The sequence below is a fragment of the Acinonyx jubatus genome, chromosome C2 (assembly GCF_027475565.1).
Source record: "Acinonyx jubatus isolate Ajub_Pintada_27869175 chromosome C2, VMU_Ajub_asm_v1.0, whole genome shotgun sequence".
NCBI lineage: Eukaryota > Metazoa > Chordata > Mammalia > Carnivora > Felidae > Acinonyx > Acinonyx jubatus.
Genome location: NC_069384.1, coordinates 85,855,176 through 85,880,585, shown reverse-complemented (window position 1 = coordinate 85,880,585; position 25,410 = coordinate 85,855,176). Strand labels below are relative to the sequence as shown.

At 41.4% G+C, this 25,410-nt stretch overlaps 1 protein-coding gene across 2 annotated transcripts in view; it reads left to right on the top strand.

The window, feature by feature from the left end:
* USP13 (ubiquitin specific peptidase 13) overlaps positions 1-20,107 on the top strand; it is a 117,970-nt gene extending 97,863 nt beyond the window's left edge. For both annotated transcript variants that reach the window (XM_027061383.2, XM_053221184.1), the window contains exons 19-21: positions 162-315; positions 13,502-13,586; positions 15,253-20,107. In XM_027061383.2, the coding sequence (XP_026917184.1) occupies positions 162-315; positions 13,502-13,586; positions 15,253-15,346 (333 nt within the window). In that variant the 3' untranslated portion in view covers positions 15,347-20,107. The remainder of the gene's footprint in view (positions 1-161; positions 316-13,501; positions 13,587-15,252) is intronic.
* The last annotated feature ends 5,303 nt before the right edge of the window (positions 20,108-25,410 follow it).

Sequence of the window (25,410 nt, the reverse complement as noted above, 5' to 3'; positions counted from 1 at the left end):
ATGTGCATTTCATATGCAGGGTCAGAGCTTCTCACTCAGAAGCACTTAGGACTAATGAATTCAGGCCTCCTGTCTTATCTGCTTGACATTCTGGTTCAAGTGGGCAGGATATAATGAGGCCCTGGGACTGCATTCATTGTAAAAATGTTTTATTTTATTAGAATAATAACCTGGAAAGAGCCCTGGATTGGATCTTTAGTCACCCTGAGTTTGAGGAGGACAGTGACTTTGTGATCGAGATGGAGAATAATGCCAATGCAAACATGATTTCTGAGGCCAAGCCTGAAGGACCTAGAGTCAAAGATGGATCTGGAAGTAAGTTCTTGCCTTAGGGATCGTCTGAGCAATCGTGACCATCCATTGGCTCACGCCCTCTTCCCCCCACCCCAGCTCACATTAAAACCTGTGCCATCATCCAAAATCAACACAGATACCATCTTCTCGTAAATGGTGCATTTTGCCATTTTTGCATGGCCGTGGTGATCTGATGAAGTCTTGGACAAACTCAAGAGTCGTGTTGCCTAGAACGGTGTGTGCTTAAGCTTAGTGATTGCTGTCAGTTTGTCACTCCTTCGAGATAAATTTTTTTCATGGACCGTGGAAATTTTTGTCCAAATGAGAGCATTTACTTACATGGTAGTATTTTTTTGAATAATTGAAAAGCAGTCTTATACCCTTGACCCTGTCATTGCCCATACCAACTGCTCATAATTTTCTGAAGAGCTATCAAGAGGAAGAGGCCAGTATTCTACTTTTTTAAAAGTTAGTTAGTTTGTTTATTTATTTATTTATTTTAGTAATCTCCACACCCAGTGTGGGGCTCAAACTCACGACTCTGAGATCAAGAGTCATACAGTATTCAACCTTTTATTTATTTATTTTTTTTAATTAAAAAAAATTTTTTTTTCAACGTTTATTTATTTTTGGGACAGAGAGAGACAGAGCATGAACGGGGGAGGGGCAGAGAGAGAGGGAGACACAGAATCGGAAGCAGGCTCCAGGCTCTGAGCCATCAGCCCAGAGCCCGACGCGGGGCTCGAACTCACGGACCGCGAGATCGTGACCTGGCTGAAGTCGGACGCTTAACCGACTGCGCCACCCAGGCGCCCCCAGTATTCAACCTTTTAATAGCAAACACATATGTATCACTAGGTGCCAGGCACTTGTTCTAAGAACTTGGTATATAGACCCTCATTTAATCTTCAACACACCTATTTTACATGTGAGAAAACAGAGGCACAGAAAGATTAGGTCCTTGCCCAAGTCACACAGCTCTTAAGAGATGGAGCTAGAATTCAAACCCAGAATCTCATGTTCTTTATCATTATGATGCCCTGCTTCTTGAGCTGTCATTGCCTCTAGAGGAGTGTTGTCTTATTAGCCTGGTGGTCACCACCTCCTTGAGTCAGATGCCAGCGTGCCTCATTGCTCAGCATTATTTCTTTGGCACACCTCCTTCCCCCACCACATATAGCTCAGCTGCCTTGCTGCTGTAGCCACAACACCAGCTTACTCAGGGCATCGACTCTCCCTACTTCTAGGCCTTTGGTCAGGTTAATCCTTAATTGTGAAATGCCCTTCTCTCTCATCACTTCCCACTAAAACCCTTACCATTATTCAGAACTTGGCCACAGATTCTATTCCGTGGGACTGCTTTCCCAGGATCTTCATAATTAGTGCTTCCTTATCTCATGCCAGTAATAATTATACTGATATTAATGATACTTCCATTTGTGCCACAGTTAATCCTCACAATAATCCTGTGAGGTAGATATCATTATTATGTCCATTTTTTAAATGAAAAAAATGAGGTAGAAGAGAAGGTTAAGCTTGTTGAGGTCACATAGCTAGCTAGTGATGGGTATAGAATCAGAATTCCAATCCAGGTAATCTGCCTCCAGAGCCTGTGCCTGAAACCCCTATAACATAGTGTTTATTCTTTTGTTATTAGAAGTTTCAAATTCATCTTGCAACATAAAATTATTTATGTAAATATTTGCATCTCCTGTTTGGGAGCTTGTGGAAGGGAGAGCTGTTTTATTTTTATAAAGCTCATGGTGTCTAGCACATAGAAAGTACCAAGTAAAAAATAATTGGATTTAATTAATTTTACATTAGCAGCATTTTTTCCTGTAATAATAAAGCTGTAGCTCTCATTAATGGTCCACGCATTAGTGGTCTTACAGGATCTGTAATGTGTATATTGATTTACCTCTAGAGATAGACGGTGGGAGGGAAACTTTCTTCTTCTTTTATATAAAATAGGAATTTCTTCACTGAAACTGTTGTTATCCCGACTGGGTAAGAAAAGGATAAGATCTAGTTCTCCCAACTTCCATATTCTTCTAAGAGTCTTGTATTACTTTTTGGAAATTGGTGACTAATGGATGTTACTCAATAATTCATGAGCAGGATTTTATTACATGTTACATATCTATCGGTCCACTTCTTCCTTGATTTTCTGTAATGGACTTTTCTTTGGGGATGGTACGTCCTCCTCACGGAAGGAATAAACCACAAGATGGGGCCATTATAAAGCTGCCAAGATATTTGGCTGCAGAAAGGGAGAATCTGATCCTTACATTTTCCTGTTTTCTGATGGAGCTTGGAAGGACCAGTCACTCTCTTACAGATGGTCACTAATGGCCTGGAACAGCCACATCATCTCCCTGGGCTTACTGACTTGGAGTGATCTGCAGGTACTCCTGGTGCTGCTGGTTTTGAGTTTCATCCTTGAATGGGATGTCACGATGATGCTTTTAAGTATCTTTAAGTTGCAGGCACTTGGGGCCAAGCTCTGTGGTCTTATTCTTCACTGCCCCCAAATTTAGGGCTCCTGTGGGTGAGGGTGGGGAAGGAGACAGTGATGCACCATGAGAAATCAGGTATAGAATATACTGCATCTAAAAGCAGTAGTAGGTGAAAATTTCAATTATGAAACGCCAAAGAAGTATAACCCACCCTAACTTACCCATTGCGTTTTATATCTGATTTTTAAGAAAAACGGATGTTTTTAAAGTAGACTTTCCAGCACCATCTGCCTTGCCCATGGGAGGTGATCATAAAAGTGAATGATTGAATGAAAGATGAATGAATGTTGGGAGATAAAGTTTTTGCTGTCTCCATTAAGTGCCAGATGGAGGAATTGGTAGTGTACTGTTTTGTGTTCTATCACATAAATCATAAGAAAAGAAAAAGATGATTTCTTATACTTAGATGCATTAGCACTCCCAAACTCAAATGTCAGTCACTTCTTTTTTTAAAAATATTAACATTTATATTATTTTTCTTATAATTAAAAAGGGTATTTAATAATTTTAGCAACTTGAGAAAGTGCAGATATATGAAAAGAAGAAAATAAAAATTACTTACAATCCTACTTCCCAGTCATAACCACTATTAATATTTTGTGTGGGTTCTTTAGGCCTTTCTATGAAACTGTATAAAAATGGATATAAATATGTATATTTATGAAAATAGAACATTCATGGGACGTCTCAGTGACTCAGTCGGTTAAACATCTGACTCTTGATTTCAGCTCAGGTCATGATTTCACAGTTTGTGGGATTGAGCCCCATGTTGGTATGGGGGATGGGCACTCTCAGTGCAGTGCCTACTTGGGATTCTCATTCTCTGTCTGTCCCTCCCCCACTTGTGTGCTCTGTCTCTCAAAATAAAATTAAAAACAACCACAATAAAAAAAGCAAACATTCATTCTGTACATGCTGTTTATAACCTGCTTTTCCCCGTGTGTGTACATATATGTAAGTCTAAATCGTTGAACGTTTGCCAATAATATCCCATGTACAGTAGTACCATAATTTATACACCTGATTTTAGGCCAACTAATCATATAAATAAAAGACAGTTGTAGAAAGAGTTTCAAATAATAGGGTTATTTTTACATCCAGAAGATAATAGCAATTATTTTTAAATAATACATGTCTTATTCTGTATTACAGAATATTTTTTTTTACAGAATATTTTTTTTTTTACAGAATATTTTTACAGAATATTTTTAAATAATACATGTCTTATTCTGTATTGCAGACGAATTCTGTTTACAGAAGTACAACAAATACCTCCTTCAGTCACTGTCCAGATAGTAACCATTTGTTCCATGTTTAAGTTTTTTTCTCTTCTGTGCTCCCTTACTTTTTTCTCTATTAAAAATTATTTGATTATTTCCTTAGGGTAAATTTCAGAAGTGAAGTTTTTGAGTCAAAACTGTGTATTTTCGGGGTTTTAATGCAGATTATTACATTGGCCCCCAAAAGCCAGCTCTGGTGACTCTCTTGCTCCCCTGTCCCTCGCACCAGTGCCGTCAGGCTAAGTACTGCCCTTAGTTTTCATATTTTTATTGGCTGGTTGTTTTTCTTCTTGTGTTAATCACTTCCTCATTTCCTTTGGTCCATTTTCCCATTTTTTATTGAGGTTTTCATCTGTTTTTTATTGATTTGTATGAGAGTTTCATATATTGCATATTAGCTTGGGAATACCTGGTAGCTCGACAATATTGAGTTTTTCTGGCCAGAAACTTGCTATTTATCCTTTTTTTTTTTTTTTTATTCACCTCTCCCTTCGCCCACCCCTGCAAAGCTATATGGTTTTCTTCATAAACTTCCTGTGTATTTGTGGTTTAGTGTCTTCTCAGAATTACATTTTCTGTTACTTATGAATATAATTTTAATGTATTTTTAAATATAATTTTTCCCCATTATGTTTTCTAAATTGTTACTGCTGAATTTTGGAAAGTTCCTGATCTTGTAATTGGCCATTCTGTAGGGATTCGGTTAGAATTACATTAAACTCATAGAGGTTCACCTTGGGAGATGTGTATTCTGTGTGGGGTAGGTTGTTTACATTCCCAAAACATTGCTTTGGACCTCTTTTTGGGTTGGTGACTTGGTGGAGACATTTGACTTGGTGGTAATGGAGACAATTTAACGGTTTAGGTAATTGTTATTTAGGAGCAAAATGGAGAGCCAAAACCGACAGGAAAACCAAGTAAAACCAACAAACTCCTTTTTCCGGTTCTGCTGTAAGTGGAAGGAGAGCTGAGCCAAACTTATCTAGGCAAAAAGCGAAGTATTGTATCATAAAACCTGGACAGTCCCAGGGAGACCATGCCCTTGATTCTGGGACTGAACCCCCCCCCTTTTTTTTAAGTTTGTTTTAGAGAGAGAGACGGAATGTGCTAGTGTGAGGGGGAGAGGGGGCAGAGGGAAAGAGACAGAGAGAATCTTAAGCAGGCTCCATGCTCCACGAGGAGCCTAGCACGGGGCTCGATCCCACAACCCTGGGATCATGACCTAAGCTGAAATCACAAGTCAAGATGCTTAACTGACTGAGCCACCCAGGTGCCCCTGGGACTGAAACCCTTTTATCTGTTTGTTCCCCTTGGCTCTGCTTCTTCTGGGTTGGTGCCACTCTCAGACAGCGTCTCCCTAATGGCCCTGAGGTGACTTCCAGTGCCTCCTACAATGTATGTCTCCAGGTTAAAATCCAGCGGAGTACTGTCCTGGAGTCCTTAGTGAAGGTCCTGAGAATCTGAGTCATGTGCTGCCCAGCCTTCCCCTGATCACTGGACCCACTCATGGAACCTGAGGGTGGAGACCTTCCTTCCTAGCTTGTGATCTGAGAAGGGAAGGGAGTAGTCCTGGACCAGGAATATCAGCGTCATCTGTGAACTGGTTAGAAATGAATATTCTTGGGCCCCACTCTAGACCTATCGAATTAGGACCTCAGAGGTGGTCCAGCAATTTAGGAGTCAGCAAGCCCTCTAGGTGGTTCTAATTCAGCCAAACTTTGGGAACCACCACCCTACAAGCCAGATTAGGTTACCATTGCCTTAAGAAGGAGGACAGTGGTTGCTGGGACATCACTATACCATGTTAATGTGGAAAATAATGGCAAGATAGGTGTTTGAATTAGGAAAAAAGTGACTATATAAGGACAGGGATTACTGAAGCACTTGTACTGGGGCACCTGGGTGGCTCAGTCGGTTAAGTGTCCGACTCTGGCTCATGTCGTGATCTTGTGGTTCGTGAGTTGGAGCCCTGTGTCAGGCTCTGTGGCAACAGCTCAGGGCCTGGGAGCCTGCTTCAGATTCTATGTCTCCATCCCTCTCTCCCCCTCCCTCACTAGAACTCTGTCTCTGTCTCTCTCTCTCTCAAAAATAAACATTTGGAAAAATTAAGAAAAAAGAAGGGTTAATGCTAACAACACTGGGTGAAATAGCGTGTCACTTATTGAATGCCTGCTAAGGCACCCGCTACTTCCTCCACAGCTTTCCTTCACTCCTTACGGCTGGGTGTTCAGATGAGGAAGTGGGGACCTGACAAGTTAGGTGACTTGGTGGTGGGAGAACCAGCTTGGAATTCAGGTCTGTCTGATTTTGAAACCTGTGTACTTCCTCCTTCATCTTACTGGAGATTTTCTAAATTGGAAGGGAAGGAGGAGTCTGTTTTTCAAAAGGCTCTATTTATCATCATATTCTGCACATTGTAGGGCTATCACCTAACTTTCTGTTGAGTTTTTAAATATTATAAAAAGTGCAAAAATCAGGCCTTTCAGTCTGACCTATCTGGGCTTTTGCCATTTGCAAAATTATTTCTGTTTCTGTATTGTGCTTAACGAGCATTTAATCTTTCTTTCTTTCTTTCTTTCTTTCTTTCTTTCTTTCTTTCTTTCTTTTTAAGAACTCACTGATTGCCAATGTAATTAAAATGTGATTAGGCTGTGATTACTCAAAATCTGCTCTGGCTCCTTCAGCCGCATCGCTGTAATGGCACAGACAGCTTCTACTGCAGCTGAGATTTTCCAGCAAGGGGAGCAGAGAGACATTTATATAATGGTGGGTCTCCCAAAGTGTCAGGCTCCCTGAGGGATGCAACGGGAATAGGATCCACAGAGCAGGAGGTACAACCACGCAGTGGAGCTAAACACAAGTGGTCTCTGGAAAGCAACACACACTTAATGCAGCTGGGCTCCTGAGCCCATGCATTTCAGTATCTGCTTGTAATTCCTATAGGCCTTTTTTTTTTTTTTAAATGGCATTATTGGAAGTTAAGAGGAAGCCAGTCTGAAATAAGCTAATTTATACTAAAGTATGAATGACTGAGAACTATTAAGCTTTGGAGGGGATTGGTTGATATTTAGAGTTTTAGGCAGTATAAGAAAGAGAAGTCAAGAGGTTTTGGTAATTTTGAGCTGGCTGAGGTTGGGGAGCCCATTTGTAGGCTCTTTAAGACTCTGTCTTTGTTGTCAGCTGCCTTAAGCTGTTCTTGATTTACCCAAATGCTCCTTTTGCTTTTTTTGGGAATTCTGAAGTTTTCTCAAAGCTCCAAATCCAAATCTACCCTGTTCTCTCCCCCCCACCTCCCACTGTGTTCTTTTCTCAGAGCAGTGATGAGGGAAATCAAGCTGTTCTGGGTAGAAATTGTTTGCAGATATAAGGTATTTGTGAGTCAAATGTTAATAAATTGGAACCTACCCTACAGTAGGTTCCCCGCCCCCCCCGCCCCCCCCCCCCCCCCACCGTTGTACAGAAGGAGTTAGAGGTGAGTAATGGATCCAGTTATTCCAGTTAGGAAGATTCAGTTGGAAGACTCAGTTTGAGTTTCTTACCAAAAAGCTGTGGAGCCCCTGGGGTCTCGCTGGTCCTTTCAAGGAGTCTGTTGGTGTTTGTGTACTCTGTGCACGCTCTGTAGACTAATTAATGTGTCACACCATTACAAGATAGTACTGCTTTTCAAATATACAGCATATAGATGCTATAATGGCTTAACAAATACAAATTTATTGAACTGCACTCCTGAATCTAGAGTTGCTTTAGGTCATTACGAGTTGTTGAACTATAATTTTCAAAAAGGTAAAATCATGATTTTTAGGTACATATAAACTGAGCACGTATCACAGATTTTCTTTGACTCCTTAATTACTGAGGAGACCAGTTAGTTTTTATTACTGGTTCAAAAAATTGGAGAAGCCAGGATGTTGAAAGATAACTTGACTGCTGAGTTAAATATAAAATTAGTGTCTCAGGGTCATAAATCCTTGAGGGTATACATTCCACTGGACAGAAATTTTTTGTATTTTTACCAAACAAAAATCTACAAGTTAACGAGTAACTTTACTAAGTCTGGGACCTTTAGTCAGTAGTAAGCAGTGAGATGAACTTTCATTCCCCTAGACTGAGGCCAGCAAGCCTTTCCTCTAAAGGGCCGGAGAGTAAATGTTTCAGGCTTTGTGGGCCATAATTATGTCATCTGGTATTTTTGTCCCTCTCCTCCTTCCTTTCTCCTTGGCAGTACAGAAGTAGTCTGAGGGCTGGATTTAGCTTATGAGCCATCATAGTATGCCAGTCCCTACCGTAGACAACCCTTGGGTGGCCATTCCTCCATATGACATGAAAGGGCAGGCTGCCTGGCTCCTCTGTTTTCCACGTGCCACCCTTGTTTTCTGACAGTCCTTTCTCAAAGAATAAAATCAGGGCATAGTCGCTGTTTTGTTGTTTAGGGGCGGTGGTGGTAAAATTTTGATATTAAAACATTCTTCATATTAGGAAGGTTGGACACATTTTTCTAATGTTCAAAAAAGGGCAAGTTTTGTTGGGAGAGGGAAGTGGGGGAAAGATGTGAGTTGGAGACACTGTTTAATTCTGGCTTTCTAGAGGGACATAGTGGTTTAGGCAATTTTGTCCAGCTCTTCCGGGTACTTCCCAGAGTTTCTCTGTTGCAAGTCAGTATTTAAAAAATGATTTGCCTTCCCTCAAACTGCTTTTTCTATCTCCGTGAAGAGGGGTCTGCACATTTTTTTGGGAGTGTGTGCACTGATGCTGTTTTTTTAGAGGGAGGCCTCTGGGAACTTGGAGAAGAATCAGCAGTAGCTGCCCTGTTGGGTTTATTCGCCTTCACTTTCTCTTTTGGAAGCAAATATCAATTGAGATTTCTTACCTGTTGAGTTTTTGCAAATGCATTGGGAGAGATGCTCTCTTTTGCTGGCGGTTCCAGCAGGAGGTCTTGAATAATGCATGGGGTGGTTGCTTATATTGATAAACATTGTTAATTTTAATTATAGGACTAAGATTTATGCTAATCCTTTTTTTCTTTAATTCATTTTTATGATTCTGAGTATACATTGAATTGTTTTTAACCAAAGAGAGGACAAATGCCTTTGGGGGCTTGGGAATGTATGGATCCATCCCTTTCTGTCTTGTTTTGTCAACTCATTGGCTCTGTTGTGGTCTAAGCCATGTTTCATTGTATGACCCGTGCTTAATGTGAGCAATGTTCATTAGATACTCTGTTCAATTATTTACGTCATTGTTTTGGGGATCAGTTCCATGGGAGGGGGGAAGTCTTGGTTAGGGTATCATGTCCTGTCTTTATTTCATGAAGACTCTAAGAGAGCAGCTTCATTTTGGGAGACCAGTACTGTATCTCAGACTGAAGTATTGGAATTTGATATAGAATTATTCCAAAGAGTTAAAAAAAATTTTTTTTAATGTTTATTCCTTTTTGAGAGAGAGAGAGAGTTAATGGGGGGGGGGGATGGTGCAGAGAGAGAGGGAGACACAGAAACCGAAGCAGGCTGCAGGCTCCAGGCTCCGAGCTGTCAGCACAGAGGCAGATGTGGGTCTTGAACCCGAGAACCACTGAGATCATGACCTGAGCTGAAGTTGGATGCTTAACCAACTGAGCCACCCCATTCCAAAGAGTTTTAAAAACCAGCCAGGGTCTAGAAACATGAACCGGTCTCTGCCCACACTCTCCCTTGCTTACTGTAGGGTAGGTTCTTAGTGTTGGGGGGGCAAAGGGGAGGGAAGACCAAAAAGGGTGCTTGGGTCACTACTTAAAAAACTAAGTGCCAGGCAAAATGATTGCCACTCATAATTGTTTTTGCCTGGTTTCAGGTTTTAAACTTGGATTTTATTTATTGATTGATTGATTTAGTCATCAGTTGATATGACAGCTAACAACAAAAATTTAGTTAATGATGGGAAAGGCAATCCTCTCTGAGTGATATCTTTTTTAATAATTATTTTTTTAAAGTTTATTTTGAGAGAGAGAGAGGGGAGGGAGGGAGGGAAGGGCAGAGAGAGAGGTAAAGAATAAATCTCAAGCAGGCTCCATACTGTCAGCTTGCAGCCCGACGTGGGCCCCGAAGTCACAAACTGTAAGATTGTGACCTGAGCTGAAATCAAGAGTCAGATGCTTGACTGAGCCTCCCAGGAACCCCCTTTTTTAATAATTATTTTACTAATTTATATTTTGGTAGGTGGTTTATAAAATATATACAATATAAGATGATATAAAAACAAGTGAAGAAATGGAGTGAACGGAGTTGTTCTCTAATTCATACATTTATTTATATGTTCAGCAAATACCTATGAAGCGTCTATTGCATGCTAAGCCACCATTCTCTGTGTCAGGAATATTTCAGTAAACATAACAGACTGACTTCTTATCCTTACGGAGATATATTCTAATCTGAGATAAAAGGAGATAGACAATAAATAAACACACAAGTAAGTATGTAATGTGACAGGAGTTGCTTCATGCTGTGTGGACAATAATAAAGCAAGGTTGCGGGTGAGCTTAGGAGTGAGGGTGGGGGTGGAAGGGAGAGTTACTCTTTTACAAGGTGGTTCAGGAAGTCCTCTCCGAGGTGATAATTTCATCCATGGTCTCAATGAAGTAAGGAGTGAAGTAAGTAAATGACATCTGAAAGAATAGTTTCAGAGAGGGAACAATAAGTGTAGAGGCTTGAAGGCCAGAACATGCTGGGTGTTTGAGGAGTAGCCAGGAGGTTAGAGAAGCTGGGATGGAGTGAGGGGGAGAAGGGGAGTAGCCAGGGTGGAGTGAGGGAGAGGGGGGAGTAGCCATGGTGGAGTAAGGGGGATGGTGTGTAGCAGGGGTGGAGTGTGGGGGAGAAGGGGAGTAGCCCAGGTGGAGTGAAGGGGAGAAGGGGAATAGCTGGGATGGAGTGAGGGGGAGCAAGGGAATAGTTGGGGTGGAGTGAGGGGGAGGGGGGAAGTAGCTGAGGTGATGTGAGGGGGATGGGGGAGTAGCCAGGGTGGAGTGAGGGGGAGAGGGGCAGGAGATTGGCCTCATAGGTCATTGTGAGAGGAAGAGTTTACTGTGAGATACAGGATGCCACTGGGAAGGTTTTGAATAGTAGTAATCACAGTTTGACTTCCATTTAAAGACCACTGTGACAGCCATACTGAGAATAGTCAGTAGAGGGCAAGGAGGAAGCAAGGAGCCCAGATAGGGGGCTGTTGTAAAAATTCAGACAAGTGATGACAGTAACTAGGATCAGGCATTACTAGTGGAGGTGGTAAAAAGTGGTTGGATGCCGGATATATTTTGAAGAAAATGCTGACAGGATTTGCTGATGCATTGGATGTGTGTAAAGAGCCTGAGGAGACATGAAACTGATATAACATTGTGTGTCAACTATACTCAAAAAAATTTACCAAAAAGAAAAATAAAGATGGGTGTCAGAGAGAAGTCAAAATTTTGTCCTGAATGGAAGAATGGAATCACCATTAACTGAGATGGATAAGGCCGAAGAGAGAATGCTCAACAAACTGGAAATGAAAGGAGCTTTCTCAACCTGACAAAGAGCATCTACAAAAACCCCATATGCATATCATGCATAATGGTGAAAGACTAAATGTTTTTCCTCTAAGGTCAGGAACGAGACAGGGATGTCCACTCTTGCCATTTCTATTTAGCATTGTAATAGAATATTCTAGCTAAGGCAATTAGGCAAGAAAAAGAAATAAAAGGCATCCAAGTTAGCAAAGAAGAAGTATAACTTCTGTCTATTTGCAGATGATATAATTTTGTATATAGAAAATCCAAAGGAATTCACTAAAAACTTTTAGGACTAATAAATGGATTTAACAAGATTATAAGAAACAAGATCAGCATACAAAATTCAATTGTATTTCTGGGCATTAGCAATGAACATTCCAGAAATTAAGAAAATAATTCCATTTAACTCCATGCAGTGGGATGAGATCACCCAAAGAGAGAGAGTGTGTGTAGAATGGAGAAAAGAAAGGTCTGAGGTCTAAGTTCCAGGTCATCAGTGTTTGAAGGTCAGGAAGACGAGGAGGAGCCCACGAGGCAGCTGAACAACCAAGAGACAGTTGTGTCCTGGGGGCAAATATTTGAGGAAGGAGCAGGTGATCAGCAGTGCGTGATGTGAAGTGAAGGGGGAGTAAGGTCGGGACTTGTGGGAAAGTAAGTGGATGAGCCTGAGTGAACAGCAAAGGAGAGAAGGAATTAGAGAGGGAGGGTCAAGGGAAAGAGTGTGTCCAGAAACAATACTTTGGAAAATGCAATACAAATTAAGCACTAGAAAAATGAACAGGTAAGCTCATTTTCTTTCCTTATTAGATTCAACAGACATGAATACTGTTCTGAAATTATTATGAAAGTTTGTAAACACTCCGTCGTGGCCTGTAACAGTTTGCAGAGTGGACGGGTACCAGTCCATGGAGCCCACTCGGTGTTTTTAGATTGAGGCCTGGCCCGGGGAGCATGAGCTGAAATTCCTTCAGAATGGGGATGTCCAGAATACTTTGCTAGATGGCAGGAGGTACTTATTAGAGAATAAACATCGGTCTTACACTGAGGCTCTATATTTTCTTCTTCAGAAAGCATGAAATCTGAATTTTGGTCCCGTATCATTGTGAGCAAGTCAGAATCCACAAGAAGCCTACTGTGAAGCATTATCCTTTTCTATAAATGACAACAGCTCTCTGCTGTCTTTCTCATAATCCTGACATTTGTATAGTATTTTAGTCTGAATTGCTCACTTACGCCTTACACAACCTTGTGAAGTGGGTGGATTTTTTAATCACTGTGAAGAAACGAGCTCAGAAAGAGGAAACCACTTTCTGCTCTCATGCTGCTTAGAAATGAGAGAGCCAGGACTTCCCCGTTAGACCCATGAGCTTGCCACCAGACTTGGCTATGGGATTTTAAAGCCCCTTCCAGATAGGAATCTAATGTCAGCTGTGCTTTGATAGTTTATGTCCTGTGTTGTGATGAATTTGCAGGTCAAATTTGATGTCACTTTGGGTGTGTGTGTGTGGGGGTGGGTGTGTGTGTTCTCAGCATAGCAAGGTAAACAGTCTTTGTCTTTCAATCTAAACAGTTGCTGGGGTTCACTGTTGTTGGCTTTTATTTTTTTTAAGTTCATTTATTTATGAGAGATAGAGACAGCAAGAGTGGGGAAGGGGCAGAGAGAGAGGGAGACACAGAATCTGAAGCAGGCTCCTCCAGGCTCTGAGCTGTCAGCACAGAGCCCGGTGCAGGGCTCAAACTCACAAACCGTGAGATCATGACCTGAACCAAAGTCGGATGCTTAACCAACTGAGCCCCATAGGCGCCCCCACTGTTCTTGGCTTTAAATTCTAATCAGAAGCGGCTTTGGTTTCTGGTAATGCTGCCTTGTAACAGAGGTGTTTCTTCTTTCATAGTGTATGAATTATTTGCGTTCATCAGTCACATGGGAACATCTACAATGAGTGGCCATTATGTTTGCCATATTAAAAAAGAAGGAAGGTAAGTCTTTTTTAGAAGGTAAATGATATCCATGTTTTATTAAGCACCTACTGTATACCAGGGACTCTATTAGGTGTATATTATTGTTATATTATTTCATTTGGCTCTCAACAATGGTTTTGTAGGGATATACTCTTAAAGCCATTTTACACATCAAGACACAGGACGCTCAGAGAAGTTGAATAGCTTGAACTTAGCCTGTAAGTAGCTGGTATTCAAAGCCTCTCTCAACCATTATACCAAAGTGACTTCCCAAAATAAAGATACATCCTCCAGCCGAATGTGTAGATATTTGGGACCTCCATAGGATTGCCAGTTTTAGCCAACAAAATGAGAAAACTGGATGCCCTGGAAATTTGAATTTCAGATAAACAACGAATAACTTTTTAGTATAAACATGTCTTCAGTATTACGTGGGATGTATTTACACTAAAAAATTGTTTGTTGCTTGCCTGCCATTTAAATCTAACTGGGTATCCTGTGTTTTATCTGGCGTCCCTAAACATCCACTGTTTTGCCTTATTGTAGCCTTAACAGTGGGCTTCTTGGCTTCTTAAGTAGAATTGCTATGTGTGTGGTGAGCCGGGAATAAGACATCTATGGCATGTGAGGTTGCTGCTCTCTTCAGAACCTTCTCCTTGGGCTGGATCCCCACACACCCCACTGGTTTGTCTTCCTTGAGCTTTCCTCTGAGCAGCCTGTGTGTCGGCCTCCTGCTTGAGGCAATGCTCAGCCCCTGGGATGCTGGAGAAATGGAGTCTTGCCCTGTCCTGGTGGGATGTTGATCTTATACAACAAGATGCACTGCAGGGGAGACACGTCCCCCCACCCCTGCGACTTGGTTGTGCCCCTTTTTGGTATGTCTTTTAGTGCTGTCATCTTAACTTGATTAATGAAACAGTTGCGCACAGACACTTGATTTATAGTGAGAATTTTTTTATTACTAAGCAAAATATTCTTCTTAAGAAAATGAGCTTAGTTATAATTTAAGAAGCCATACAGTTTATGGCAAGGAATTTGTAAAGTGCAAAAACAATCAAAGGATATGTCATTTGAAAGCCTAAAGATAATCATTGTTTATATTTTGATAACACTTCTCTTTGTTTTATTATTTTCGTTGGGAGAGGGTATATGTCTATGTACATATGCTATATATAAATGTACGTATGTATTTACAACTTTTCTAAAAGAGTAAGGTATGCACACAGCACATACAATTTTTTAACCTTTTTCTCCACTTCATACTGTATTGAAATAATTTTCCCACTTTACCAAATATTCCTTGAAGACATTTTAATAGTTGTACAGTAGTTTACCACATGACTCTTTACTTCTTATTTTTACCTAGTTTTATGTCTCAGGCTGAAATAAGTACTGTCGTACATAATTCTTTGACTTAATTTCTGAGGCCATCTATGGATTTCTACAAAAGGGGCTATGAGATCAAAGGGTTTAAAATGTTTGGAAACCCCTTTAATGACCACTTTTGAGCTCAAGAATAAAAAAGTAGTAGTAAATTCCCACCAGTGTTCTGTTCCTTTTTATACAACAGACTTGGGTTTGTCTTAAAACACCTTGACTATTATAAGGATGGAGCAGTAACTTTTTTTCCGCTAAGCTTCCTGGGACTGACTGAAATCATCGAATTCTTCTCTTTTGTTTTCAGATGGGTGATCTACAATGACCACAGGGTGTGTGCCTCAGAAAGGCCCCCTAAGGACCTGGGCTACATGTACTTTTACCACAGGGTACCACGCTGAGCCTCAGATGTGCCAGTTGGCCGGAAGAAGCCACACGCCTTTTTAATTTGCCAAAAAAAAAAAAAAAAAAAAAAAAAAAAGCAGAAGTTGGGACAGCCAGACATGAAATGAAGGAATACATGGGGGTATTTATAGTTTATTTAAAGAACATCATTTGACGCCTTCTGAAATAGAACTGGGAAGCAATTTCTATTAGTGATGATACACTACTGTAGATAGTTTTTCTTTTTATAAATGTTCAAGGAGAGGATGATTTAAAAAAAAAAGTATTTATACTGCTGGTGGGGGATCTGCCAGTGTCACACCAAAAATGGGAATGTGCCATCAGCCCTCTGTTATGCTTTGGGGGGCCCATGGTGTGGCCTCACCCCCAAATAAATGAGAAGCCCATTTTTGTTTCATATCAAAAATCAGTAATGGGATGGGCTTTATTTGTGACATAGTTTTTTCATTACACACAATTTCTGACCTGTCCATGTATAGAAGATAAGAGCATCTGCAATGAAAGGTATTTTTAATTTAATCGTATCAAAATTCATAATGTGATTGTGTGAATGTGTGAAGGTGAGACTGTTATCGTCAACCAGGAGATCTATGACGGGCTAGTTTTTAAAGGTTAAAGCAGTTGGTCTTAAGCATAGCTGAGAAAAGCAAGTAACTATTTTAAAGAAACTATAACTCAGGAACAGTTTTAAAAATTGGTTCCCCACTTAGATTTTCAGGAGTAAAAAGGGCTGAGTTGTCCCTTTAAAAAAGTGTTGTCAAGAATCCACCTGGGTTTGTGACATTTTGTGGGAGAATGCCGGATGCCCACAGCAGCACAACATTGTTCTTTGCCACATAAAAGTAGATGAATTCTGGTTCTCAGCAGCCCTTCTCCCTAAGGCATAGTATGTATTTTTAGTTAAAACAGCTAATCTTACCATAACCTGTAACAACTCCCTGGAATCACACTAAGTGCCCCAAATTTGTCTGTAATTTTCTTGTCCCTGAGCTCTTTGCCTGCCTCCATTTGTACATTTTTCTGGGGCTAGAGTCTCCTGTTGGCCCTTTCTGGGCTAATCACCTCCTGACTTGCCTTTGCTGCTTATTTGCTGTGACCAGCAGTGTGATCTTGGGCACCTTCAGGGCTTCAGATGCAAGGAAGCTTTATATGACATTGTGAAAAACCATCATTTCCATTTTGGTGTTTTAGTATTTTTGTTGCAACCTGGGATTAGATCAGGGTTTCAAATGTGATGAAAAAGTGCAACAAGAGTGGTTTATAATCTTCCTGCAGCTCTGTACCGAATTCTAGAGTCTCTGGAGTTTCTATTTCAGATTATCCAGTCAAATGAAGAAGGATCTACTGCAGTCTGCCTAACGTGCATTTGATTGGTAGAAAGGATCTGTCTAGAAACTGTAGGAAAATAAAGTAGAACCAGTTGGGTAAAATACCACATGGGCAAGTGGATTACAACACGGTGAGTTGTGAGCAGTCAGGATTCTGGTTAAGATTGGGGCTCCTTTTACAGGAGATTAGCTACGCTGTATGTCTGAGGAGCACTGAGCCCGAGGCTGGGAGCCTGGAGACTTGGGTGCTGCCCCTAGCTGGGCAAGACCCTCATCCTCCCTGTGCCTCAGCTTCCTTATCTGCACAATAACACCTGCTCTCTTTCCAGCTGTGCTTTGAGGATATGTGAGGTTTGATACGGTGACCCTTGAAAGAGTAGCAGGTGGTATGCCGTGTGGGTCCCAGTAGAGTGTGCTCCCTCCTTCTCTCGTCTGATGTTTTCTTCAATTTGGGAACAAATGCAATTGGCATGAGGAGGGCGCTTACGGTGCAGTAACTCTACTCGGTTGTGCCCACCAGTGCCGCCTTTTAGTGTTGTTTTGGAGATCCTAAAGCAGCCCCACTTTGTCACATGAGTCCCTGGCTCCTGTAGAAATTCCTACACAAAGCAGCCTTACAAAATCCAGTCTCCTTGGCTGAGTGTCCTAGAATACTGACTCCAAACACACGTGAAAATGACTCGTTTTCAATGCTCTTACAAAGTGAAGGCCTTCTTCGGGGGTCGGGGGATAACTGGGGGTTTGGATTGAAATGTGAACAAAGATAGCATGTGTATTTTGAACAAAATAAAAATTTTGTAATAAAACTTTGCAAAATGGTGTAAAATCAGTACAAGATTATAGGCTATCCATTACTTAATTTCTTCAAGTAGAAAAATAAACTTAGCCCTTTTGATGCCTAAACATATTGTAAGAGAATATTACTATGGCTGCCTTTTTTTCCTGCCTCACAAAACAAAGGGCTATTTCTACAAGGCAAAGTTTTGTATATGTGCTATTCTTTATTTCAGATTGAGAGTTGGGGAAAAACTGGAGCAAATAATGTGTTTCTTTCTTGCTTTTAAAAGCGTGTTTATATGTATACCTTAATATATACGAGGCAGATTTCCCTGGAATAAAAGTCTGGAACATACTCCTTAATTTTACCATGTATGTTGACGAGATTATTTGTGACTGAAAACTGGAGTAATGTGTGGATTTTGTCAGATTATCAGCCTGTTAGGAGTCCTCTGTGTGAGGCGTGGTGGTGTAATTGTGAAATTCTCACCGTGTGTGGGTATACGTGTGAAAGAGTGCACCTTTTTTTTCCTGTAAATATCTTTTGATATCCATTTGTGTAAAATCCCAATGAATGTGTCTTTGGAAAATGTATCAAAGTTTTTATTTTGTCAATTGATCTGAATGCCCGTATAACTGATCAGAAATCCAGTTTTGGTTCAGATTGGGGGATTTTTTTTTTTTAAGGGAAAAAAGCATGCAGAAAGGACTACTGGAAGAATCATGTTTTAATGCCATTTACGTCAACATTGCTTCGGTATTTTGAATTGACACGGCTGTTTTCTTCCAACTATAAGAGAATGTGCCTGCTGTTCCCCCACGCTCACTTTGGGCTACAGGAAGCCCGGCACGAGTAGCTTGAGCCTGTGACTCCCAACATCATTCTTTCCCATGACCTGCAGTGTCCAGTGTGCGTACCCGGGTTCCGTGGCCCGACGCCACTCCAGGTGCCGTGGGCCTTTTACCTCTCTGGGCCTTTTTCTTTACAATGAGTGCGGTAGGCTGGATCAGCTCAGAAGTCCCCTCCTGCCCTAACATTCGATTCTATTTTTATTTTCCTGTAGTTACTATGGGGGTTAGACATGTGGGATGAGGGAGCACACAGAGGTTAGATGTAACTTGTTGGTTTGTTATAGGTCGTACTCCCCAGTTTATAATCTGCATCATTTTAGTGTCCCCACCCCAACTTCTCTTCCCACTTCCTTTGGTAATTATCCTCTTTCTCTTCCGTTCTTGAAACTTTCCACTTCTTAGTCCACAAGATACCTTGTTCCCATCCCCTTCAAAAATGAAAAAGTCTGTTTAAAACACCTCCTGCGATGAAAAAGCTCGGCACCACTTTCAGCAAATAAATCTGTAACGTGTGTAGACGATTTTCTTACTCTAATTCAGTGATAGCTATGATCCCCAAGTAAGTACTGAGAAAGTTGTCTGTCACAGAAAGGATGTCTCTTCCTCTTGTGAGCATCACTGTTGCTAAATTACACTATCTCTGTAGTCTGTTGGGGAGATGGCAGGTGCTGAGCAGGAGCAGGGGATGGGATTAGATGGAATGTGATTTCACCCTTTGCCTCGGTCAGAAATCCTAGGTTACAGAGCAAGATTTTGTACTCTTACGTTGGTGTATAAGATCACCTACCCAGTGCCATGAAGATTCCCTACACCGTAAATCATCTTGAAAGAGTTTGTATTAAAATGTGCTGGATCTGTGCTACTGGGTGCAGGGGTCAGTAGCCACATGTAGCTAGTGACCTCTTGAAATTTGGCTTGTCCAAATCGAAATTGTGCTGTTCATGTAAAACACACACCAGATTTTGAAGGCTTGGTACCAAAAAGAAGGGAACGTAAAATATTTCATCAGTATTTTATATTGGTTACATGCTAACATGACAATATTTTAGATAAATAAGCTGTTACTAAAATTTCACTTATTCCTTTTTTCTCTTTTTTTTAATATGGCTACCAAAATTAAAATTAGACTTGTGGCTGGCATTGCACTTGGACAGGTGCTGCTCTAGGTTCTAGATGGTGTGGAGTCAGCAGTGAGATGCCACGTGTGGAAGGTAATTCTCCCAATAGACAGAAGCAACACACATATTTTCGCTGGAGTCAGCTCGGTGAGGCACAGAATGCCTTCCAGACAGCAGAAGACTTTCTATGTAAAAACCAGTATGTATAAGACTCCAATAAAAAACCAAACCAAAACAAAACTAAAGCAAATGAGCCCCAAACCGCGTTCCTTCAGCTTTGCTTAGAAGCTAACTTTGCACTTATTTTTCAAGCATCTTCCATGTGCCAAGGATGCTGGCTACATGAGGGTGCTGGGCATATTTGCTCCACCTTAGGCAACATTCTCTTGTGGTTTCCCCTCCCCAGGTATTGTGTGGTCTGTTCAGAGCTGGGTGTGATGATGTATGGTGTAAATCTCGCCGCTCCTATCGGCCTGGGCAGAGGCTGAGCCTGCTGCCTGCGCCCACCTGCCCAGCAGGTTTGAGGTTGACTCCTGAAAGAGTTTGTATTTATTTTATTTTGCACTAGTCACAGCTGCTGTTAAAATATCTCAACTGTTTGGGGAGAGCATTGCCTGTGATGGAAAGAGAGATGGATGATTTATTGCTTCAGTTGTTTTAAAATTAAAAGCTATTCTCACAATCTGAGGTTCCTTTATGGCTCTTTTTTCTTTTGCAAAATGCCAGGTAAACTGATTCTGCCCTTGGCGGGTTCTCATCCATCAACGGAACAGGTAACCCAAGACAATGACTGATTTTATTTCTCTTTAGGGTTTCTTGGTGTGGGCACCAAGGCCGCCTCATTCCCATCAGTAGTGGAACATCAGCAACGGTGCAAGATGTTTCTTTTGTAAAGGAGGGAGAGGCCGAGGCAGGGAAGTCTTTTAGTCTTTCTCGAATGGATGTCGGGTGCAATACTGGAGTCAGTGGAGACCCTGCTGTGGTTCTGTGGCTCTCAGTTTGCTGGTAGCTTCCCTAATGCAGGTGCCAGCGTGCTCAATACTGGTTGCACCAAGGGATTTCAGCATTTCAATGGCACCATGTTTGTAGGTTGTATGAGTTTCCTATTGTTGCTGTAACAAAGGATTATAAACTTGGTGGCTCAAGAGAGCACATTTATTAGGTGAGAAGTATGAAAATGGGTCTTACAGGGTTAAAATCTAGCTGTTGGCAGGGAAACTCTATGTGAGAATCCATTCCTTGCCTTTTCCAGCTTCTAGAAACTCTTCTGTTCTCATTCTTTGGCTTGTGGCCTCCTAACAACATGGACGTCACTTAGTGTCTGTGTCCATTGTCCTATGGCCTCTGACAGGCTCTCCTGCTCCCTCTTATAAGGACCCTTATGATTACAGTGGGCCCACCCAGATAGTCCAGAATAAACTTCCCATCTCCAGATCCTTAAATTAATCACATCTGCAATGTTCCTTTTTGCCATGTAAGATAACACATTCACAGGTTTTGGGGATTAAGATATAGAAATCCTTGAGGAGGCATTATTTTGCCTACCATATAGGGTATGCTTATTACTACTTAAAACATGTCCATTCAATACTTAAAAAAAATTTTCTTTTTAATGTTTGTTTATTTTTGAGAGACAGAGCATGAGCCAGGGAGGGGCAGAGAGAGAGGGAAACACAGAATCCAAAGCAGGCTCCAGGCTCTGAGCTGTCAGCACAGAGTCCGACGGTGGGCTGGAACCCACGAACTGTGAGATCATGACCTGAGCCAAAGTCTGATGCTCAACCGACTAAGCCACCCTGGTGCCCCTCAATATTTAAAAAATTTAAAAGAATCTATACATTTTTAAAAATCCAAGTAAAATGACCAACATCAGTGTTGTGCCATAATGTTTTGGTGAGAAGAGGAGAAGGAAATGATTGGGATGGAGGATTTTTTTTATGACTCACACATTATAAAGTTTTTAGGACAATGTTTGCAAGTCAGATGCTGCTTACATTCACTTTGTTCTGTCTCCTTGTGCCCAGTGGGAGAGTCTACCATGGTGTGTATGCACTGTTTGAATCTAAGGTCCCACTTTTCGAATGTGGTCAGTGGCAAATCATTTGTAGTGAGGAAATTTAATAGGAAACAGTAAGTTATTCTCATTCGCATGCAACCTATTATTTAAAAATTTACTAGGAAAAGTCTTTCAGTGAGGTAGGGGACAGATAGAACGGCAAGAGTAGAGGCATAGAGACTTGACTTTCTGAAACTCAGTCTTGTCATCTGTGCAGGGGGCCTAATAATACGTGAGATAAGTTACGTCAAACATTTCACAGTCTGGTGGCACAGGATATTTTTACTGTGCTATTTTACATCACTATTTTAACTAGCAGTTTGACCCTGTGGAGGTTTTGACCCTTTATTTCAGTCTAGCAAATCTTTTTTTTTTGTAAAGAATCAGAATTATACCAACATTGATGACTTTTTTCCCCCAAAGTATTTTTCTGGAGATGATGTCATTAAGCCAATTTATTTTGTTAATGTATATAACATGGTTCATCATTCAATAAATACTGAATATCTATGTGCTGGGCATTGCTTTTCTTAGAATATATCAGTAAACAAAGACCAGACTCTTTGCCCTTGTTGAGTTTATTTTCTAGCAGGGAGAGCCGGATGCTAAACATAAGAAATAAGTAAATTATATAATATGTTAAAAGGTACTATGTGCTATGGAAAAAAAGAACAGCAGAATGGGGGGAGGTGTGGATTTTGCTACTAAATATGGTACGCAGGGAAAGCATTTTTTTGGAGGTGAGATTTGAACCAAGACTTGAAGGAGGTGAAGGAGTCATCTAAATGGATATTTGGGGGGGAAAGATATGCTTGGCAGAGGGACTCATGGGAGCAGAGGTTCCAGGGTGGGAGCATAATCTATTATGTCAGAGAAGCAGTAAGGGGACCAGTGTGATTTGAGAGAAGGGAATGAGGGGAAGAGGAATAGGGGAAGATGTTGGAGAGGGGCCAGATTGCCTGAGCCAGGAGGCATTGGAAGGGCTTGACTCTGGAGTGCCATTGGGAGTCATTATAGGCTCTTAAGTAGAGCAATGATCTGATCTGACCAAAGTTTCAGGAAGATAGTTCTCTAAATTAGCTGATAGGAGGCAAGGATAAAAGTAGAGGCTACTGTGGTAAGCAAGGTGAGCTAGGATGATGGCTCACATAGATGGGATGGTAGCAGTAGAGGTAGCAAGGATAGTCAGATTCTGGATACATGTGAAAGTAAAGCCAGTAGGATTTCCTGATGGGCAGGACGTGGCATGTGAGGGAATGATAGTAGCCAAGCTAGACCCCAAAGTTCTTCCTCTGAGCAACTAAAGAATGTAGTTGTAATCAACAAAGATAGGGAAGGCTTGGTGGGATTGGGGGGTATTGATGGGAAAAGATGATCGCAAGTTTGGGATGTGTTGAATTTGAAATGCCTGTTAGATCTCCGTGGTTGATGTTGAGTGGGAAGCTGGATATACAACTCCGGATTTTGAGGGAAAAGTCTGGACTGAAGTAAAAAAACTAAAGATGGCATTTAAACCAGGGACTGGGTATGATCACCAGTGGAGGAAGACAGGAAATGGAACTGGTCCAGGGACTGAGCAAAGGCTCAATATAAGAAGTCCAGGAGAAGATGAGCCAGCAAAGGAGACTCTGAGAGGAGTGAACACTAACGTGGGCAAAAATCAAGAGAACAGTGCATGCAAGTGGAAGCCAAGTGGAGGCAACAGATATCAACTGTCAAGTAACTGTGGTAGGTTAAGTCAGACGAGTTGACTACACAATTGATCAACTTGGAGGTCATGGGTGATCTCCATGGGGACAGTTTGGGGGGTGGGGAGGAACTGCAGAAGATGAATGCAAACCACTCTTTGGGGAATTTTGCCACAAAGGGAAGCAAAGAAGAGATGGTGGCTGACAGGACGTGGGCTGGGAACAAGAGAGGTTTTTGTTTTTAAATATGGGAAATAAGATGGTCAAATAGGCACAATACTGAGGATGTAGGACAGAAAGGTGAGAATTGCTGTTTGCTGCCCTTGAGCAGGCAAGAGGTGATGGGATCTCGTGCTCAGTTGGAGCTGACTTTAGACACCGGCTGGGGAGCCCGTCTTTGGGGACAGGAGGAGGGCAGAGATAAGAGCGCCAGATGCGGCTGTGAAGAGTGGGAGCATTGAGAGTCTGGGGATTCTGTCCTGCCTGCTTTAATTTGCTCAGGGAAGTAAGCAGTGAGATCCTCAGCTTGGAGGGACCATGGGTGGGGGAGATTGGAGATTTGAGGCGAGGCGAGGGGAGGTGTGAAACAGTTATTCAGTTGAACTCTCTCCAAGCTTTTATATTTTCCTTTCTATTTTAATGAAATTAGTTTAATTGGTATCAATTCAAGTTATTTTGAGAGAGACAGAGACAGCACGAGTGGGGGAGCAGCAGAGTGAGAGGGATCGAGAGAATCCCAGGCAGGCTTTGCACAGTCAATGCAGAGCCCAATGCAAGGCTTGAACTCACAAAACCCCAAGATCATGACCTGAGCTCAAACCAAGAGTCAGATGTTTAACCAAATAAGCCACCCGGGCACCCTCAGTTCTGTAAATTTTATGAAGACAGTCTGAGTCTTCAGCTTTTGGTCCTCATCACATTTTCCCTATTAGAACTTTTCCTATTGCAGAGTCCCTTTTGTGGCCATGATTTCCAGCGGGTCCACCTTTACCAGGTCAAATTTTGCCACTCTAGATTTTGTCAAGATTTTGTTCTTTTGTCATTTTTTTTGAATCAGTAGCCAGTTTTCCTGTAAGCACTCTTAGCCATCGTCTTGGTAAGATTTCTCTCAAGCTTACTTTTTCCTGGGCCAGTTTTTGCAGTTTTTAATAGTAGATGTGATCTTTAGTCAGTTCTTAATCGGTAAGATGTTTTTCTTCCACCTGGCACAGTTTTTGCTATTATGTTCATCATTTGCAATAATATTAATTATAGACTGTGTGTATTTTAGGAGGGGAGAAGCAGAGGACCTGAGTGTGCATTAGGGTTAAAATGGCGTAGTAGAAATAATGGCGTAGGAATGTGGCACATGGCAGGTTTCAATAAGTGTTAGCTTCCTTTCTTTTTCCTTTTCAAAGACCTTGGCCTGGGAAGGCTGCACTGCTTGGTCTCCACCCTTCTAAACTCAGGTGAGCAAACTCAAGCAGGGGGCCTCCTAAGAATCAAATGGCTTAATTCCTTAGATGAAAATACTAAAATTGTCAGTTTCCAAGGTTCTGATTCATTAAGTTGATAGCCAGGCAGCATTATTTTTATTTTTTAATTTTTTTCAATATATGAAATTGATTGTCAAATTGGTTTCCATACAACACCCAGTGCTCATTCCAAAAGGTGCCCTCCTCAGTACCCATCACCCACCCTCCCCTCCCTCCCACCCCCCATCAGCCCTCAGTTCTCAGTTTTTAAGAGTCTCTTATGCTTTGGCTCGCTCCCCCTCTAATCTCCTTTCAGGCAGCATTATTTATTATGAGGTATAAGTAAGGAAAAAAAATACATCCTTGTGAGCCCTAAAGTACTGGATAGGTAAGGCATTACTGTAAAGGAATTGTAAAGGAATGTGAAAAACACTTCAAACCTTGGGCTGCTTTCATGTATACACATGGAGTGAAGCAGCTGTTTGAGGAAATAGAATTCACGCTTAAAAAGGATTAAGAGACATAATAAAAGGTTTAAGTTATGCAAGGGGTCGGGAGAGGAGCCACAATTCACCGCTGGGTAAAATAACCATGAAGTGGGAAAGAAGGAGGTACAGCCTGATTTGATAGAGGAGAAAATGAACTTCCACCAGGTTGTTGGCTTTATAGCAAGAGGACTTAGTGAAGAGGGAGAAGGGGGGCTCAGTGTGCCTGTGTGGCTCTCTTCAAGCCTATTGTTCCTGCGTCACCAACCTGACCACTCAAGGACTTCATTAGTAAACATTCT